At 47.6% G+C, this 19971-nt stretch overlaps 1 protein-coding gene across 7 annotated transcripts in view; it reads left to right on the forward strand.

Moving 5' to 3' along the window:
* Positions 1-19971, forward strand: part of LOC106610174 (F-box/WD repeat-containing protein 7) — a 204611-nt gene that overhangs the window by 107943 nt on the left and 76697 nt on the right. For 2 of the 7 annotated variants that reach the window (XM_045722731.1, XM_045722732.1), the window contains exon 1: positions 719-1146. The exons of 4 other annotated variants lie outside the window; for them this stretch is intronic. In XM_045722731.1, coding sequence (XP_045578687.1) covers positions 907-1146 — 240 coding nt within the window. In that variant the 5' untranslated portion in view covers positions 719-906. Of the gene's footprint in view, positions 1-718; positions 1174-19971 lie in introns of those variants that run through there. One more of the 7 variants, XM_045722730.1, reaches the window with a different exon arrangement.

The raw sequence follows: 19971 nt of genomic DNA on the forward strand, positions 1-19971 counted from the left end.
ATCAGGCATTCATAAACATGGGCCTAAGTCATTCTGAGTGTGAGGAACAATCACTTGACCTGCTGTTCGATGTACATACCACTTAGCCTAAATATGCTATGTGCTAACATTCTTGATCTGCTTGACATGAGATGGCATGAACTGGCACTGTTTATGACAGGTGTCATGTCCCACTGCGATACTGTAACATTATGCCCCCCCCCCCCAAAAAAAAAGTTACCTGACACGGACTATCTGGACATTTCTGACAAATTGTAAATAGCTCTCTAAGGTATGCAGTGACTGACATGACAAGAGGAACTACTGATGCACTACCCCATTTAGAAATGTCACCTTGTGCGTTCTACGATCGCAGCTTTCAAGAGTAAGTTGAAAGCCCAACTGAGTTCCTAAAAAACACAGTTTGGGATCCACTGCGTTGAGACCATATGAAAGCAGCTGATTACAGTGGTAAATCAGGGAGGAGCAGACAGGAGGGTGGGGGGGGCTGGTCTAGGGGGATTGCACATGTCACCCCATTGAACTTCCTTATAACTGCAGTTTTGGACGACCGGTGGAACTCATTCCTCCCCAGGGGGTCAGGGAGCCGGATTCCACAGTGACTCGTCGTTCCGAGGGGGAGTGGCCTATCCTGAGGCATGGCAGACAGCTGCTCTGCCTGGCAGGGACTGCATCGGTGACATCACGCCCTGGGATATTTTAAAGAGGGCCGATGAGCTGGGGAGCGAGCTCGGAGTGGACAGACCAGCATCAACAGCGCACCGTGAGGGTTGTATTAGTGTTTTCAAGAGCTCCGGAGAGAAGAGTGGAATTCCCCCCGGCCAGTTTGTACGACAACCTGCTCCCTGAGCCGCCCCGCCCCTGATTCCCCCTCTGGGATATGACCTACTAGCCCGTGTTCTTGCAATGCTGAGGCATTGCCCCATACCTCTTTTCGCATCTTCCGGATCCCGAAAGAAGATGCCCAAGGCCTCTGGGAAAGAAAAGGCCCCCCTGGCAACACCAGAAAGCCAGGCCCTGGACATAGTGGCAGACCCAAAGGTGGTGGTCAAGGTGGCTAAGGAGCCCCCGCTGCCCCCGCAGAAAGTGCTCCGGATCTTCAGCATCAACATCATCACTCAGGGGCTGCCCTTCTGTCGCAGACGGGTGAGTGCTGCCAGGCTTGGGCCCAAGGTGTGTTAAAGGGGGGTTGGGGTTGGCCAGATGCTTACAGTCATGAGCGAGGAATCTCGCCTGTCACCCACATAAAATGTCAAGGGGTCACTCCGCACCCTGCTGGCTCATCTGTGAGACGGGACTGACAAAAGCAAAACTGTCTGCGAACTAGTGCAACTGTGATTCTGTTTTAGCGTCAAGGTCTCTTCCCCGTTTCCTCTCTTCTGTTGAATTGCACCTTGTCAGTTTTTCAGTTTGTTGTGTTTGTAGTTAATCAAGGTGACAGTTTGTCTCCATCTGACAGTTGTTTGTTTTTTGTCTTTTTGTTTCTGCTCTGGGGACTTTTTCTTTTGTTTTTGAAATGTTCAACAAGAGTCTTTCTTCCCTGGGTTGTATTTTGTCAAAGGGAAGCACAGTGGAGGCTGTCTCAAAAATAGTTCTGACCTCTTGACGCACAAGCCTTCTCAACGTGGATATAAACACGGTATCTGGTTAGGAATAACCCGCCCCACCTACTACATCTCTTCCCACTTCAGTCAACAAACAGTCATTTGTTACCATGTACTGTTATGTCTAGTCTTGTTTCATTGAATCAAGATGGAAAGATAACAGCGATAGTATTTCTTGGCGCTTGTCCTTGACTGTAAAAGCAGTGACAGGTTTTATTCTTGTCAAAGCGTTTCATAATATGAAAACTATATTGCCAACACGTGAATGAGCGCAATAGCTTGTCGGTTTGGTAGAATACCCTATTCCCCGAGGACTTTTACCAAGGGTTTTGTCACAATTACATTGTACCATGTTGTGTAATGCTAACAATGCTACACGCTACCCAATCCTTAATCATGTGCCCACTTCAGCAAAAATAGCTTCCAACCAATTTATTTGTGTTTAAAAATTCAGTGTCTCTCTAAAATCCGGGTTTATGCTACCGTGTGTCCTGGGTAGACTGCTGGGCGCAACAATGCACTTGTTGACGCGGTCATGTGCTCGGGGAGCCTCGCCCAAAGCGCCGTTCAGGACTCCTACGTGTGACCTTAAAAAGGCTGCATGGTATCTCTCTATTTATAGATTATGTTTAGGAGACGACGACCAAACGTATTGATCGCAGGGATAAACACCTGGCAGCTTCTGTAGTCCAAGGAAATATCAGTTGTCGATGTTTCAAGAACATAAAGTTGAACGTTTTATAGGGACAAGTGCATAAAAGGCAAAGGCTCTGGATGTCCTCTCCCTTCAGTAGTCTTTTACTGCTGACGTGTTTCGGTGATGTCATCCGATTAATGGGAGAGGTGCTGCTAGATAGGAGGGGGGTTTAGTAAGTGACGGCCAGGACAGTTCAATGATACGGCACGCGATGGAACGTTACACCTCGACAACTGGCCTGCGGCTTTACTCCTTATGCTTAGCAACCTAAATTAGGCCGTTGTAATGTTTCGGGGGAAAAATGGGCGTAGGAAAATGACTTTTGCCGTGTTTAGGCAAGCATATCCTGCCGCTAAACCGGCTTCCATTTTGGGAACCCGGTCTCTTTATGCACCGCTTACGCCATGCTCGTACCAGTCCAGCATCCTTGCACGTACTTGCTTTTTATTTCTCTATATATATATATATATATATATGTATGTATATGTATGTATATATATATATGTGTGTGTGTGTGTGTGTGTGTGTGTGTGTGTGTGTGTTGTGGCGCACTGCGGCAACAAGTGGAGAAGGTGCACACTTGTGAAAGGCTGACCAAGGCTTTGACTGCCATGTTGAGCTGATATCCTGCCAAATTGAATTGCGGCCCACACTACCTCTTTTATAGTTGTTCCCCTGTAAGGAATCAGACCTACCACAGCTTTTGTACCCCTGTCTGTGACGTGGGAAATGTTGGCAGCCCTTGATGGGAAATTTGCACTTTTGTGACATTGTACTGATGTGAACCCTTAAAAAAACTTCATCACTCGGGGAATTGAATTGACTATAGCTAACAGCATTGGTATTTTCTTGTCAAATTAGACTGGCACCTCAATGTTTGGGTGTTGGCTACATCATAGTAAAAATGCCTTGGATCTTAGACGAAGGGCTCTTTTTATAGGGGTTGCTGAGGGAAGGATGGGAGAGGACATGAAAGATTGAGAGAATAAAATTGTCCTCTTTACACCTCCACTTCTGCAGCTTTCACAGAGGGAGTTGAGGGACAGAGTGAAGGATGGAGAGAGGAGAGGACACCGCTAAAACAGTGACTGAGGAGCCTGCAGCCCTCTCGCTCGCTCGCTCTCCCCCCTCTCGCTCGCTCTCCCCCCCTCTCGCTCGCTCTCCCCCCCTCGCCGCTTCTCCCCCCTCTCGCTCGCTCTCCCCCCCTCTCGCTCGCTCTCCCCCCTCTGGCTCTCTCTCGCTCGCTCGCTCTCCCCCCCTCGCTCTCTCGCTCGCTCGCTCTCCCCCCTCGCTCTCTCGCTCGCTCTCCCCCCTCGCTCTCTCGCTCGCTCTCCCCCTCTCGCTTGCTCGCTCGCTCGCTCGCTCTCCCCCCTCTCGCTCACTCTCCCCCCCCTCTCCCTCTCCCTGCCCCCCTCTCGCTCTCTCTCTCTCTGCTGTCTGAGATCAAAGTCAGCCACTGGTTAAAACAGCTCAGAGACAAAGGGATCAGAATGGTAATTTGTACTTCATTAGCTCTGTTTATGCACTAGCTGTAGGTTCAAAAGCGGAGCCGAAAGGATCTAAGGTGGTGGCTAGGCAGGATAATATCCACTATGCTCTGTCTTTCCTGGCCACAGAGTCAGAATTAAAGAGATGTTTCTCTTTGTAAGTGTATCGCTCACTGTCCAATGGGATTCAAGTGGCACTCATAATAATCACCATAATCATTTTCTGCAAGGTAAAACAGATTGTTACATTCCTCTGTTACATGGCTAACAAAAAGGGAGACCAAACTAGGTTCAGTCAACACACACATCACGAAGCAGGATGAGCAACCGTCCAGTCAACACACACATCACGAAGCAGGATGAGCAACCGTCCAGTCAACACACACATCACGAAGCAGGATGAGCAGCTGTCCAGTCAACACACACATCACGAAGCAGGATGAGCAGCTGTCCAGTCAACACACACATCACGAAGCAGGATGAGCAGCTGTCCAGTCAACACACACATCACGAAGCAGGATGAGCAGCTGTCCAGTCAACACACACATCACGAAGCAGGATGAGCAGCCGTCCAGTCAACACACACATCACGAAGCAGGATGAGCAGCTGTCCAGTCAACACACACATCACGAAGCAGGATGAGCAGCTGTCCAGTCAACACACACATCACGAAGCAGGATGAGCAGCTGTCCAGTCAACACACACATCACGAAGCAGGATGAGCAGCCGTCCAGTCAACACACACATCACGAAGCAGGATGAGCAGCCGTCCAGTCAACACACACATCACGAAGCAGGATGAGCAGCCGTCCAGTCAACACACACATCACGAAGCAGGATGAGCAGCCGTCCAGTCAACACACACATCACGAAGCAGGATGAGCAGCCGTCCAGTCAACACACACATCACGAAGCAGGATGAGCAGCCGTCCAGTCAACACACACATCACGAAGCAGGATGAGCAGCCGTCCAGTCAACACACACATCACGAAGCAGGATGAGCAGCCGTCCAGTCAACACACACATCACGAAGCAGGATGAGCAGCCGTCCAGTCAACACACACATCACGAAGCAGGATGAGCAGCTGTCCAGTCAACACACACATCACGAAGCAGGATGAGCAACCGTCCAGTCAACACACACATCACGAAGCAGGATGAGCAGCCGTCCAGTCAACACACACATCACGAAGCAGGATGAGCAGCTGTCCAGTCAACACACACATCACGAAGCAGGATGAGCAGCCGTCCAGTCAACACACACATCACGAAGCAGGATGAGCAGCTGTCCAGGCATATGATGGCTATCGCCCTTGTTTAACCTCAGTGGTTGTTTTGGACCCGGTACCCTGGCCCTTTAAAAGGCTATGTTTGTGAGGTGATTCTGCCCAAGAATTTCATGAATGCAGAATGTCTTGACCTCCATCCGACAAGTGTTTATTTGTACCGTGTAATGTTTCAGATGTGTTGTGGGCTGTAAAATGGTGTTGAGGGTGTTATAACTGTAAATAAGGTGTCCCGCTGGGTACCTTCTGTGTTTCCCTCATTCTCTTGCTACTTCCCTCTTTCTAGTTCATCCCTCCCTTCATTCCTTACCTCCCTCTCCTTTGGTAAGGAATGTTCTATGCCCTGTTTTCTACAGCTGCTAGGGAAATTCAGCCTTGACTCTAATTAGGATTTAATCGTTTGAGCTGAAGGTTGAAATACACCTTTAGGTACCAACCAGACCAAGGCCTCCAGGGGAGCATGAAACGAGATACCCCTGGCACAGGGAACCGAACACGGGAAGAAAAAAGTTACTTAAGGCCCCTTCTCTGGCAATCTCCGGATAGTAATTGGTTTATTTATTAAAAAAGTAAATGTAGGATTACGCCACTGTTGCCAGTCGAGCTTAATCCCTGGCTTCCCGTTGCGAGAGTGCAGTTTCCCCCTCCAAAAGCAGTGCAGCGCCCTCGGCATGCCAACCACTCCTCCACATCAGGGGGATCTTTGCCTTCCCTCTCTACCTCTTTCACTCTCTCCCACTAACTAAAAGACTGCAGAATACAGGCGTTCTATCAGCAATTTGCACACACTCCCCCAGTAAGATTAACTTTGTACGAAGAGACAAAATGGGTCCTTATAGGCTTCCCCTTTTGTTCTTTAGTGGGTCGTGTTCAAGAACAAGTTTCTTTTGTTTTTGCGTCTTTGTCGCTGTGTTAAAATGGTACCAACTGCGAGGAGAGAGTTCCAGGCCCCGAGCTGAAAAACAGTCTAACTTTGCCACTGGCTGCCTTCCGGAAGGACTTTGGCTCAGTAGACCAAACCAAACAGTAGCTAGGTCCCCCATGCCATGCCCAGTTGTGGGGCTGCTCTTGCTGGTGTGCCACGCAGACTCCATCAGACTCTACTGTGGAGGCAGCAGCTGGCTCCAGTGAATGGAATTGCTGGTATTTCTCTGGTCTCTATGGGACGTTAGAACTTAAGTCCCCGGAGCTTCTGCTTTCAAGAGAGCTCATTCCTCAGAGTCCAAGGAGCTTTCACAAGACATTTCTGTCATTTCTAATGCGACAGTGTTGCTGCTGAGATAATTGCCGAAAAGTTGAGTTATTTTAACAAAAATACGTTCGTTAACTTCAGTTAACTGAATACATATGTTCCATAGTACGGAGCAATTAGTGATTTTTGAGGTAGTTTGATTATAAGAAAATAATCATGGATTTCAGTTTCGATTATACATTAAATGCATTGAAATATTGACAGTAAAAATATTTTATATTTCTTTTTATGGAAATTCCAAAGTCAATCATTATGAACATTCAATTGCAAAAACATAGAGACAATGGGATATTTTCAGTCAGGTCAATAGAGAAATAGGAAATGACTATGAAATAATCAAATATTTAAATTGTGTACGTTTTTTTATATTATGACTTGATTTTTTTTTCATTCCTTAAAGTCATTATCTCATCTCTGCTCAGGGAATAGCAGCCAGCCAGACCATTTAACGTGATCTCGGTGCTCCCCATACTGTACGGTCTTTAGTCATCCTATTTAGCTAGGCTAGCCTGACAAAATCATTTTTCTGGTTCTTCAAAGTACTTTCACGAACGGTCTCTATCCCTCTCTTTGTTGTGTACATTCCGCTCTCATGCGTTCCGTGTGTATCTAACCTAATGTAGCATGGGTAAAAGTATCTCTGTCCAAGCTGGAAAGAACAGGTGCAATGGATTTTCTTAACTCTATTTCTTGAACTGCATTGTTGTTTAAGAGCTTAAGTAAGCGTTTTACGGTAAGGTCGTATGTATTCAAATAAAATGTGATTTGATTATGGTCATTGTAGTTAATTACCAGGTTTCTGCACTGAACTAGGTTGAGTATTTGCTTTATGCAAACTACAATTCCCCTTCAGGCCAGCATTTCTGTCGTGAATGATTAGATTTCTCTCTAAAGAAACGGCGCGTTGGGCTCACAAAATTCCTGAATGGAATTCAAGTAATTGAACTGACATCGGTCAATTAGTTGTTTAATAACCCCCCCCAAAAAAGAAAACTAAATCTTGGTTAATCGCTCAGCAATAAGGTTATGTAACATTTGCTTCCTCTGTAATAGCTTAGCAGTAATGTGTCTCCTGAAATGTAGGCACACAAGCTTAAATACGGTCCTTGTCTGAGGATATCTCCAGGATCTTTTGTATCGTCCTTCAACTCTGTCAATCTCCTGATATAAATAGCATAGGGACTTTGCTTGAGTTTCCAATTAAAATGTGCTAACATGGGTTACGCAAACCTCGTTTCCCAAGCCGGAACAGGCATCCAGCTGTTGCAGTAGAGATGGTTATCGGGAATAAGACTTACACAGCAGTGTATTTGAGACTTGGTGTTAGTTTCCTGGCTCATCCTGCTGCCATGCCATTTTGGGTAAGATGATCTGGACCTGCCCATTACAGCTATGTGTCCTGTCCCCTGCCATCAGCCAGGACCATTTGCTGCTTGGACTTTCGCTCAGTATAGGCTACAACTTTCCCAAGAGACTCTGATATCAAGTGCAAAGCGGATGAGCTAATAGCTAGATCTCAAAAGCCACGAAAGGAAACACTTTGCTATTTTGTCCGTTTATAAATCCGTTCTTTGCTTTTCTTCAAAGTATTTTTGTATAGCTTAACGGGTACATGTAAGCTGTTGCGGATTTAGCAGTTAATCAGCCAATTATGTAGTATAAAACAATATGTTGTAATTGAGTGCTCATACGGCCTTTTTGTTTGTTTGTAAGGTTGTGTATGTGAAGCAGGGCGACGTGACACTCTTGGTAGGTGCGGCCTACGATGTTTGCTGCAAGCCAGGTGCAGATTGCAACCTCGCTGTCATGTCTTTGATCACATTTCAAAAACATCCCCATTTCCAAGAGTGTTGGATAAAAGGGATATGAGAATGCATCGGTTTTAGGCTATTTTGTTCATCTTCGCCAGCGTGCTGTTTGTATACTGTATCTGCCCTTGCGTGCTAACTGCTTAGCACTACTCTGCGTCATTCATCATACTTTCAAACAAGTTATTTGCAGAGAAAGCACAAGAAAAGTTTGCACCTTTATGCCAATGAAGAGATGTTGAGAAAAGCCCACACCAGGCCTTAGAGATCAGTGCACTGCCAGTTGACTCCCTTAACTCCCTCACGCTCCTCCCAAGACTCCAATCTCTGCAGTGGATTATTTCTCAAATCCATCTCCTGGTAAACACATTTACCAACTTCTTGCCGGTCAGGCCCAGCCATGTATTAAGTAAGGTGCCTGCGGCGGTCGATCCAGATAAGACTTTTTGGATTCACCTTCACCCTGTACTCATTTGGTGCTACATAGATCAAAATGGGACTCGCAATCCCTTGACTCTGCATCATGGCCCACCGAAGCAATCGTCTTTATGGGTCTGGAGCGAGGCTCCTCGCCGCGTCGCTTTAGCGGCCCTATTCACGTTATTGCAGTTGACAGACAGCAAGGTGTCATTGCAGGAGAGAGAGTTAAAATGATGCAGTCTATTTGCTGATGCAATAGACTGCAAGACGACAGGGCTTGTGCTGGAATAATAAAGCAATACATTACCACTCCGATACTTGCTTGCTGAGTTCTGGCTTTCTTTTTGGATGAATTATTACATATTTAGCTATTTGTTTCTATTGTGTCAGTATTGTGTCACATTTCAACGTGATGACCTTATAAATGTACTCTGCCACTGAGGACCGCATTCACAATTTCACGCTCTCCCCACACACTAGAAATCCAAGGTCCCTCCGACTAATCGCCCGTCTATTCCCTGCCAAGTAGAACAGGTTAGAGTATTGAACAGACCTGTACGCTTGTTTTTACTCTGTATCCTGCTGGGCAGTGACACAGCTTTGAGCAGAGGATGAAACACAGACTCCCAGAGCGGTGTTGCTCTCACAGGGGGAGCCGCCTGTTATGTCCCTTCAATGGGCCTCGTGGGGTAAGACGTGCCCTTGGCGACAGGGTTAGCCACTGGGCAGTCGGTCCGTTGTATCTGCAGTCTCTCCTTTCCCGACAAGTTCACTAGAGATGAGTGCTACCTGGGAGCTCTTTCTGGCACCCTCGCCCACTTCTAATCCTTCAGTGTCCATCTTGTCATTTTTCTATTGCAGATTATACTCTTAAGACTTTTATTCATCGCCCTCCAGCTCTCAATGTCCTTTTTCCCCATTATCAGTAGACAATCCGGTCTTCGCTCACAAACTGACCGTAAGTCCCCATCACCAACTAAGTGTTGCAGTGCGATGGATACCCATAGTATTCTGGCTGTGCATCACAACCATCTGTCCTGCTGCTCCTTTACGCTCTATTAATAGAACCCACATAAGAACAGCTCCTCTCTGCTGTTATGGCTCAGCTGCTGAGAGAAACCCACAACACGTTCGCCTCAGACGTACTGACCACCTCTTCAGTTCAAAGCCAAGGAAGAAGTGATGGTGAAATCATGTCAAAGGGATTTGTGGGGCATGGACTCGTGCGGCGTTCCCCTGGTGTTAGCCGTCTCGCTAGCTAGCCTCACTAGCGCCCGCCTCCCTTCCCGCACCTTGGCGTATTTGACCATATCTGTAATGTCTATATGGGCGGCTGGCTGCCACTTTCATCTCTGGATTTGTGATCTGGACAGCTGATGCCCGGCCCCGTTCAACCCCCACTCTCTCTCCTGAGGCGAGGACCAGAGCTCTGCTCCCTCACTCCTGGGAGAGGTGCTGGGATTCCATTGCCCTTGGGCTCCAAATAACACTGAAGGGGGGAAGGCATCTGCTCCATGCTATTCTAGGCAGACCAATTCCAGGGCAGAGAGAGGGAGAGAGCCAGCCAGCAGTTCGGCCCAACCAAGCTGTTCTGTCCCCAACTAAGAAAATGAAGAGGCAAGGATTCGGTAGCCAGGGAGGACGGTCGGTTTTCGTGTTTCTGGTTTGTAACAGCAGTCTTATCGAATCATCTGTTTAATTTCACTTCCTCTTGACCTGATTTTGTTTGATTTCCTCTAATCTAATCAACCAATATGAGTTTTCTGTTCTGTTTACCCACAACGAATCATGGTAAACAAACACTGTTCCTTATCAGTCAATGTTCATCAGAGTGTCCTGGAAAACATTGACTTGTTTCCAAGTACTTCAACATAAATTAGCCTGGTCATCATCGATGACACGGCGATCTCTCGCATGCATGTCTTGCATGTCTCGACACTGTAGCCTTTACAGGTGAATATGAGTTCTCTCTCTAAACGCTGCATGCGTTCGTCTTTCCCGTGGTATGCTGTACGTGACGCAGTGTGGCCAAGACCTGCTCAGTAGGCTCACGACCGACTGGCTCAGGTCGTAGTTTAGTCACGGCCCTTCCCACCTGCAGCAGGGCTGCCTGGAGGCACTGACATTTCCCACGGCAGGCGGGGGCAAGAGGGGCTTAAGAAGAGGCGTTCTCCTCCCTCAGGAATGTGTCACAGGGCCTAAGCATCGCCATGTTCCCCAACCGGAGAGAAACTGAAGTTGGGGTGACAGCTTTAAAAACCCCTCGACACGCACGCAGATACACACTGCTCTGCTTCTCAGTTGTCGTGTCTGGTGTACAGTACCTCAGGGTCTACTCACACATACTCCGCAGACTAAACTGAGAGTCATCATTACCAACAACTACATCCAATGAGTAAGCCTGAGGTTAAACAAGACTGTTGTCGTAGCCTGATTTCTCCTTGCTGCTTCACTAACAGCTTGTTTTGGGAGTCTGTTTTTGAAGTGAGTCAGAGGCATAACGTATCGGGGCCCCTGCACCTCGCCTGTGATCTAGTATTGCTAAGTACTTGTGTCAGGAGCCACACGGGGCCGAGCTGCTCTAGAAGTTTTGGGATATTTGGGCGTTGTGATTTTGCCGTCGTCTCCAAGCTGCCAGCCTGAACCCAGAGTGGCTAAGCTACCCTGTCGCCTCTTTTCCACTGAAACAACTGGACTGTTTATTTTCAATCAACAGTTTCCAAGGAACCGATGCTATGCTTCTCACTGGGCGCCACAGCCCTCACTGTGTGTGTGTGGTGTGTGTGTGTGTGTGTGTGTGTGTGTGTGTGTGAGATTCTCTTTATATACAATCTTCCTCATTGATCAGTTGTCTCTGGCTTTGATGGCCGTGTGGCCGAGGGACAACAGACCCCCCACAATTATAGATTTTCTCATTTGTGTAATTGTGCAACACTGCCCCTACTCCCCGCCTCCACAGCCTTGTGTTCTGGGCTGGGATCCCATGGTTGGAAATGTGAGCTGGTTAAACGTCTGTCTGGTCCTCCTTTCCAAGCCTCAGGATCTGTTTCTACTCCCCTTTTAAAACCCACCCACCCATCTCTCTGTTGCTCTGGCTTGCGCGCCTAGCCGGCACGTAATTGGGTCGTCAGCAGCAGTCGGACACAGCCGGTGAATAGATGGCCAACCGGCCGGCTGTAATTGATGCGGCTGTCTGCATGGTTTGTTTAATCTGTGCATAACCCCTCCGTCCCTCGTTCTCTGTGTGTGGTCCCCCTGGCGCTGCTCTGAGGGTGCAGGTGCTGAGAGTTAGAGAGATGCAGAGCGAGCGACTGAGACTGAGAGAAGGATAAAGAGAGGGGGAGGGAGAGAGTGGTGGGCATTTCTTAGGCGAAAGGCTTAGATGCAAGACATAACGGTCATAGGATCCTGTGAGCTATGAGCTGGCAGATGATGTTGCCTCTACCCCTCCCTGCTCTCTCTCTCCCTCTCTGCCCTCTCTCTCCCTCTCTGCCCTCTCTCTCCCTCTCTGCCCACTCTTTCTCTCCTCTCTCCGTCTCAATTCTATTTAAGGGGCTTTATTAGCATGGGAAACCAATTATAACATTGCCAACGCAAGTGAAATAGGCAATAAATGAACAGTTACACTCACAGAAGTTCCAAAAAGAATAAAGAGATTTCAAATGTCATATTATGTGCAAATAGTTTCTCTCGCGCTCTCTCTCTCTCTCCGCCACCCGCAGTGAACCCACTGTAGAGTGCAGCCAGGCTCAGCTTTGGGAGTAATCAAGATCGCCTTGCACAGCAGAGAGAAGCACAGCGGCCCCGCCTGCAGAATATAGAGAGGAAAGAGGAGCGTTATTGCTTGTTCTGTTGTTGCAGACGGCTGAAAATCCAGTGTATTGCACAGACTAAAAGACTAAAGAAATACCTCCGGGCGGTTTGTTCAAGGAGTGGAGAGCCTTTTGTTGCTTGAATGAGTGTGTGATTTGAATGAGTTGTTTTAAGCAGACTTTGGTTTTGAACAACGGTACTGGTCAGTCCGGGTTGGCTGGTATTCTGTCAAATATCTAATATAGTGGGTTCAGTTCACCCATTTGTCACTGTAGAGTCCCTCGTCATGCCTGTCACCAGCTCTCTGGTAATGATCCCCTCCATGCCTTGGCCAGAGTAGAGCTGCTTAGGCTGCTCTGTCGAAAGGAGCTCCAGTATCAGATGAGCTCCCACCATTCAGTGGTACCAAACTAGTTGAGACTAGTCGTTAATGCTCAAAGGTCATTCGTGTAAAGTATAGGCTAGTCTAACTTTTTATGCCTTCAACCTTACTTGAGACAAGCGTCACATCTGCTACTGTTCAGTGGCACCGAACGAGTCGTGACGGACATCGTTAGTGAAGTGTAGGCTGACTTCTAGCCCACGACTTCACCCTCACCCTGCCCTTAACTTTATTTGTGTCTGGCGGCCATGCTTGCGTCTCTGGGTTTGCCTGCTAAGGGCTCCGCGATGAACAGCTGGACAGCCAGCGGTTTCTGCAGCACAGGCAGAGTCTGCTGCCAGCTGGTCCGCCATCTTGGCTCTGGCATACGGAATGTGTGAACGCTGGACCCTACCGAACCTTGTAGTATGATTTCTGTGATATCCCATAGACTTAATACAGGTTTGGATTATTTTACTATACATTGTTTAGATATCAATGTTTGCGCTACAGTGTGAAAATTGACACAATTTCGTTTTAGTTCAAAATAACTAATAGTCCTAGACGCCTTGTTACTGGGTTCTGTTGAACAGTGCCTCGCCCACTCCGCTAACAAAACACAGTGCCCTGTAATGCTCTTCGCACATTGAGGCTTTAGAAAACTAAGAGGCTCCCTGGAGCCTGCCTTGCTCTTCCTGGTCTTGCACATGCATATCAAGTGGCTCTTTATTACCCTTTACCCTCAGTGCTTGAGACACCCTGGTTCGAATCCAGGCTCTATCACAACCGGCCGTGATTGGGAGTCCCATAGGGCGGCTCACAATTGTCTCAGCGTCGTCCAGGTTTGACCGGGGTAGGCCGTCATTGTAAGAAATAATTTGTTCTTAACTGATTTGCCTAGTAAAATAAAGGTTAAACATGTAAAAGGGAGCGAGGAGGAAAGACTCTGCTTGCTTCCTTTTTGTTTCTGCTTTTAATATGAGTATCCTCGGAAAGAGTGTGTGTGTGTGTGTGTGTGTGTGTGTGTGTGTGTGTGCGCGCTCTCACATTGTATTAGTTAGTCTGCATCCCTGGATGTGAAGGAGCACTTTAAGGGGCCCTGTGGTTTTCTAGTCCTCAGATGTACTGCGTATTCATTCTGAATACAGACAGACCTGTCACGCTTCCATCGATCTCCACATGTCCTCTACCGACGTGTCTAGAACTGAAGGCCTCCTAAAGACTAACGCTTAGCATGTAGAGGGAAACCAATGGGTACAGGGACAATGTTAATGTCTCTGTTAGAAAGAATCGAAGCAGAAAGGCAGAGACAAACTTGTTGCATGTCATGATAAAGTAAGGAACGACTTATCCAAGGAAACGCAGTGACAACTCATGAGGATTTCGTGGCTGCCGTAGTTAGCGGACACACACACACACACACAGCTGACCATGTTTTGAAGACGTTGGAAACCCGAGGTCTCTTCTCACATTTGATTATAACCATGTATCATGTGGGAGATGTTACGCCAGGCTTCAACTTCCCCCCTATTTATAAACCCTGCGCCATTTTAGAAATGTCTCCCCTTGCCCGGGCTCGCTGTGCCGTCCACCTCCCCGTCTGAGAGACCTCCGTCATCACCCAAGTAAAGGCAAGCGGCACATCGCATCCCTTCAGTTCAGAAGGCCACGGGTTTGTCCCAAATGGCAGCCTATTCCCTGTGTAGTGCACTACATTTGACCAGGGCCCTGCTCAAAAGTATTGCGCTGTACAGGGAACAGGGTGCCTTTTCAGATGCAGCCCAACTCCCACATCTCTTCAGCAGCCTGAACTTTGTCCACCTCCTCCATTTCCTGCCTTCCCGACCAACCAGGCCTTCTTTCCAGCAGGTCTTCTCTCTAAACTTGTTACTCAAGCTCCCTGTCCAATTAAGGACAGCTTCCCCCTGCCCCCTCTTGGCTTTCGCTGTATTTAATTATACATAACATCAAGGCGCCCAGGCACAGGGGGGAGATGGATGCGTTTTCTATGTAAAAGCGAGTCGCCAGCCTCTCACTAATGTAGCTCCGGTGACTCAGCCGGCTATTAATAGGACCCTGCCTGTCAGTTCCTTCAGCCCTCAGGCTTTGTGTGCAGCGATACAACAATGCTCATCATCCAGCCGCTCTCCTCTGCCGAACTGTAGCGGACCGTCCTTAGCAGCAGGGAAGACTGACCACACCTTGGCATGACGGCCGTCATTGTCTTGTGTCACAGTGCAACATTCGTCTGCGACTGTAAGTTGAGGGACTGGCGTTGTTTCGTATGAGTGACTCCATCTGTTGGAAGACGAGCCTAGATCAAGGCAGCCATTTAAACCCCACCTTTAGCTAACCACTGCAGGGACTAGTTGACATCACTGACCTTGTCTAAGGTCCGTTTCCTCACCGTCAGGTTGACTTGTGTTTTACATCAACTTTCTGACCCTTCATCTCAACAGCCTTTTTCTCCATGTTAGAGAAGGGGACATTACCACCATTAGTTAAAGGCCCATTCCCACTATTCCCACTGGGGCCATTTCCAGTAGCTGGAATGTTTAGGGAATGCTGTCAACCTTAGATCCTGGCCCCGCCAGGCCAGTAGATTGAAGAGGAAGAAGCGGGAGTTCCGAGCAGCCGCTTGTTGCCGTGTTTTAAAAAGTCAGGTCAGGAGACGTCTGGAGGAGGGAGGAGCGTTCTCTGAGGAAAACAAACCAGCCAAGGAAGAATGGAGGAGGATAGGTTATGCAACTTAATGGACTTCAGCTGGACCTACCCGTCTCTCTGTTTCTGGCATCTCTCGTTCTGCCTGTAGGCTCCTACATCTGTATTCATTGGGGGAGGCGAGGCTAGTGTCAAGGCAACCCTTTCACACCTCTCCACGTCGCATCCAAGGCATTTCTGTTGTGTTGCTTGTTACTGCAGACCACTTGCACTGTCCGTATTTACATAAAAAAAATGATTTTGGTTTAGTAGTACAGTGACCCAGCTCTCTCACGTTTACAGACTCAAGGACATACAGGACCCACTTCCTCATTTGAGTTTGGATAGCCTTACAGTTTACTGAGAGAGGAGGAATGCAATTAGGTTCACCCCCCCATTTTCCCCCCTTTTCCCGTTTAAAGCATCGTACTGAGTGGAGGGGCGAGAGCTGCATGTCTTAGAGTATTGATTGTGTCTACGCTGGTCCAGTGGCTCCCTCTCTATTTTCCCACACAGTCCCCACTCGCTCCCACTCTCTCCTTCACCCTCTCTCTCTCCACATATTACCCATCCTCTCTCTCCTTCCTTCCATTCCTCTCTCGCTCTCTCCCTGTCTTATCTCCGGCCAACAGCACCCCGATCCCCCCTTTCCTGTGGACTGGGTGGTATCTTCATTAGCCGTAGCTTAATGGAATCATTCAGTCTCTAAACCCATGAGGAGGTAGATTTCTTTCCTGAATGCCACTGCGTTCCTCAACTGTCCCCGTCGCAGATGCAGTTTGAACTAGCATTCATAGAAACTACAGACCAACGTTGGGAGGGATTTAATATTGACCTAAAAGTCATTTCTGGGCTATTTGCTGTGTAATGTGGTTGAGGATTAAGACTTAAGGGTTTGACAAGTCCTACTGTTACCGTTTCCATTAGTCTTGTCTAATATCTGTAGAGCTCAAACTTACTGAACAAAGAATGTAGCCCATTTGATTGCTGCGGGACTTTTCCAAGTAGCATGATATGCGAACTTCACTGAAGCAAAATTGTTATGACAGCTGCCAGAAAAATACATCTCTGGGTAGAACAGTTTGTATAGAACAGCTGTAGATTAACTCTGCTTGGTAAATCAAGGCGTTTTGAGTTTTTCTAACAGTGCAGTATGCTGCAGTGCCTTCTCTGAGTGGTATAGGAAAAGGACTTCTTCCTCTGCAGCTACATTCAGATTTCTTGACTCTGCCAGTAGTTCTTCATTAAGAATTCTCATTGGAAGGCTGACAGACTACCTCTTTGCAAGCATACTGTTTGATGCCTGCCAGTTGATTAGCTAGTCCCGCACTGCTCCAGAAAGCAGATTTGCAATGATTAACGTTCATCCATGAGTGTTTGTCTAATTTGATACGGCGATAATGATATTACCAACCGATGGATGTCTCCATGCCATTTTTCACTCGACGTTCCACGACTGTTTTGAGACTCACGACTTGGATAAGAGACTTTGTTTACACTAGGAACTATCGCACAGAATGTTCATTGCTGCTGGCTTTACTTGTTCAAAGCAGCCATCACGTAAACCCTCTGTGGAGACATTTTCTTTCAGAAGTTAAATATTCATAGAGCATATTGTTTTGACCATTATTGATGACCGAGTGTGAACAGGGCTTTGAAACATTAATGCTATTTACCATTGCATAACTGACCTATATAAAACATTCATAACTAGAGAAAATGCCTCTGCCTCCACTGGGTAGAGCTAAAACAAAGGCAAACCAAAGGACCTATTGCCAGTGGACAAAACTTAGAGCAGAGTTTGTTATGAAGCAGGAGCAATGCAACTGAATGAAATGTGTAGCTACTACTTAGGCTAATTTAAGAAATCATTTCGGTATCACTTTGTTTGGGTCCCATCTTGTTGATCTGAAGAGACTCTTGTCACTGTTGTGAAGACTTCTAGCTCTCTCATTCTTCTCCCAGGAGCCTAGATTGACATTTGCCTCCCGAGTGGCGCTGTGCTCTAAGGCACTGCATCGCAGTGCTAGCTTTGCCACTAGAGATCCTGGTTAGTGTCCAGGATCTGTCGCAGCCGGCCACGACGGGAGACCCATGGGGCGGCGGACAATTGGCCCAGCATTGTCTGGGTTAGGGGAGGGTTTGGCCGGCTGGGATGTCCTTGTCCCATCCCGCTCTAGCGACTACTGGGCCGGGCGCATGCGCACTGACACACGGTCGCCAGGTGTACAGTGTTTCCTCCGACACGTTGGTGCGGCTGGCTTCCGGGTTAAGCGGTTTGTCAAGAAGCAGTGTGGCTTGGCTGGGTCTTGTTTAGGAGGACGCACGGCTCTCGACCTTCCCCTCTCCCTAGTCCGTACAAGACTGTAACTACCAATTGGATACCATGACAATGGGGTAAAAAAATTATATTTTTTTCCTTGTGGTCTATTCAACCATCATATTGCAATAGTTAGTCCTGCCATCTGTATTCCAGTAAGTTCTAGCTATCTTAGGCTGTGCCAAGGTTCTAGCTATCTTAGGCTGTGCAACTCCCGCCTTGTACAGAGATCAGAGGAGGCGGATGCTGTCTCTTTGGAATCACTAAATACCCTGCAGTCAGTCAGGCAAGATGTCAGCCAGGCAGGCAGGCAGGGTCAGTCAGGCAAGATGTCAGCCAGGCAGGGAGGGTGGCAGGGCAGTCAGTCAGGCAAGATGTCAGCCAGGCAGGGAGGGTGGCAGGGCAGTCAGTCAGGCAAGATGTCAGCCAGGCAGGCAGGGTGGCAGGGCAGTCAGTCAGGCAAGATGTCAGCCAGGGAGGGAGGGTGGCAGGGCAGTCAGTCAGGCAAGATGTCAGCCAGGGAGGGAGGGTGGCAGGGCAGTCAGTCAGGCAAGATGTCAGCCAGGCAGGCAGGGAGGGTGGCAGGGCAGTCAGTCAGGCAAGATGTCAGCCAGGCAGGCAGGAGGGTGGCAGGGCAGTCAGTCAGGCAAGATGTCAGCCAGGCAGGGAGGGTGGCAGGGCAGTCAGTCAGGCTCTGTGTGGACCATGTCCTGACTGTCAGCCCCTGGTGGATCATACTGTACACCCAGGTGAGAATTCTCCCTCCCAACAAACACTGGACTGAATGTTCCCTCTATTCTTTGAAAATGTTGTTGCCAGTGAGATGCAAAGAAACTCAGAAAATCTGAGGTGCAATAATGTGACTGACGGCTTAATTTGCTATTTGACAGATTCATTGTTGGTCTGCTGGAATGGTTGTCACCTGAAGAAGTCTCTTCCCATATGTGAAATTTGACAGCAGTTTATTTCAGTCAGCAATGGACAAGCATTCATTTCTCACACTTCCTGATTTCTTCACACCCCAACTGAATAGCTTATGCTAAACCTTCTGTTTGTCTTTGTTTGTTAATCACAGAGCTTTAAGCGCATCCTCGTATGTTCCTCCTCAAGTGGCCTGTTTCCCTTCCCTCCCTCCCCCCAAAAAACTCCTTTCTCCATTCCTCTCCGCATTCAAATTGGCCCATTAGTATGGAAAGCACCGCCTCTTGTTTGTTTGGATGTACTCTGATGATTCCCAACCAACCCCACGCTTTATCATTTAAGACAGACAATCTAGAGCAAAGAGCTGATATCCAAAATAACAACGTTACGCTGGCGCAGTCCAAGTCTTTGTGTTATTACTGAGTCTACAGGTTATGAGTCGGAGCGATTTTAAAGGAAGTTTGCTCGCCATCAACCCTTATAGAATAGCTACAGTTCACTGTTTTCATAGTTGTTATTTGAGTCGTTTAAACCTCTCTGTGGATCATGACATTGTCCCAGTCTTCTAGCATAGCTAAGACTCTTATCTCCTATCTGATTCACTACTGTATGATGGGAATCTGGCATGGTATATTTCTTCTAAGCAGCAGTCTTGCACGGATATTGTATCACTGTGCCGTTTGTCACACTGTGTGTGCGATTGTCTGGTAGTCATTAGGGCTGGGGATTGCCAGGGACCTCGCCATACAATATTATCACTATACTAAGGTGCCGAGACGATATGCGTTGCGATTCTCATTATTCTATATGTTTTGCGATCCGATACTGATTTTATTGCGATTCGATGTTCCGAACGTATTGCTCACCATATGTCTGCTGCAGACGGACAAGATAGAGCAATGAGAACACGAGTCTTGATCAGTCATGGAAATAGAAGTGCTGAAAACATATTGGCTCCCTATTTTAAAAAGAAGATGGAGAACAAGCTACGAGGGAAAAATCCTGGAGTTTTGGAGCAGTTACAGCCAACTAGTGCACAAATAATATTGGGATACTGTCAAAATAATCATCAAAAATAATATCTCGACATGTAACTATCAACTTTTTGCCCCGATCACGAGCAGTCATCTTCATAGAAGGAGTACGTTGGCTTTTCATTCAGTGAAATTACCACCGGTTTCCTTTCCTGAACGTGAACATGGGATGGCTTTGTGCCTGTCTGGGAGAGGACAATGAATGCAAACCTACCATTATGTAGGAATAGCAGTGTGTACATTGCTTCAATGCAAAGCGAGCTTTG

Source organism: Salmo salar, chromosome ssa08, assembly GCF_905237065.1.
Source record: "Salmo salar chromosome ssa08, Ssal_v3.1, whole genome shotgun sequence".
NCBI classification, from domain to species: Eukaryota; Metazoa; Chordata; class Actinopteri; order Salmoniformes; family Salmonidae; genus Salmo; species Salmo salar.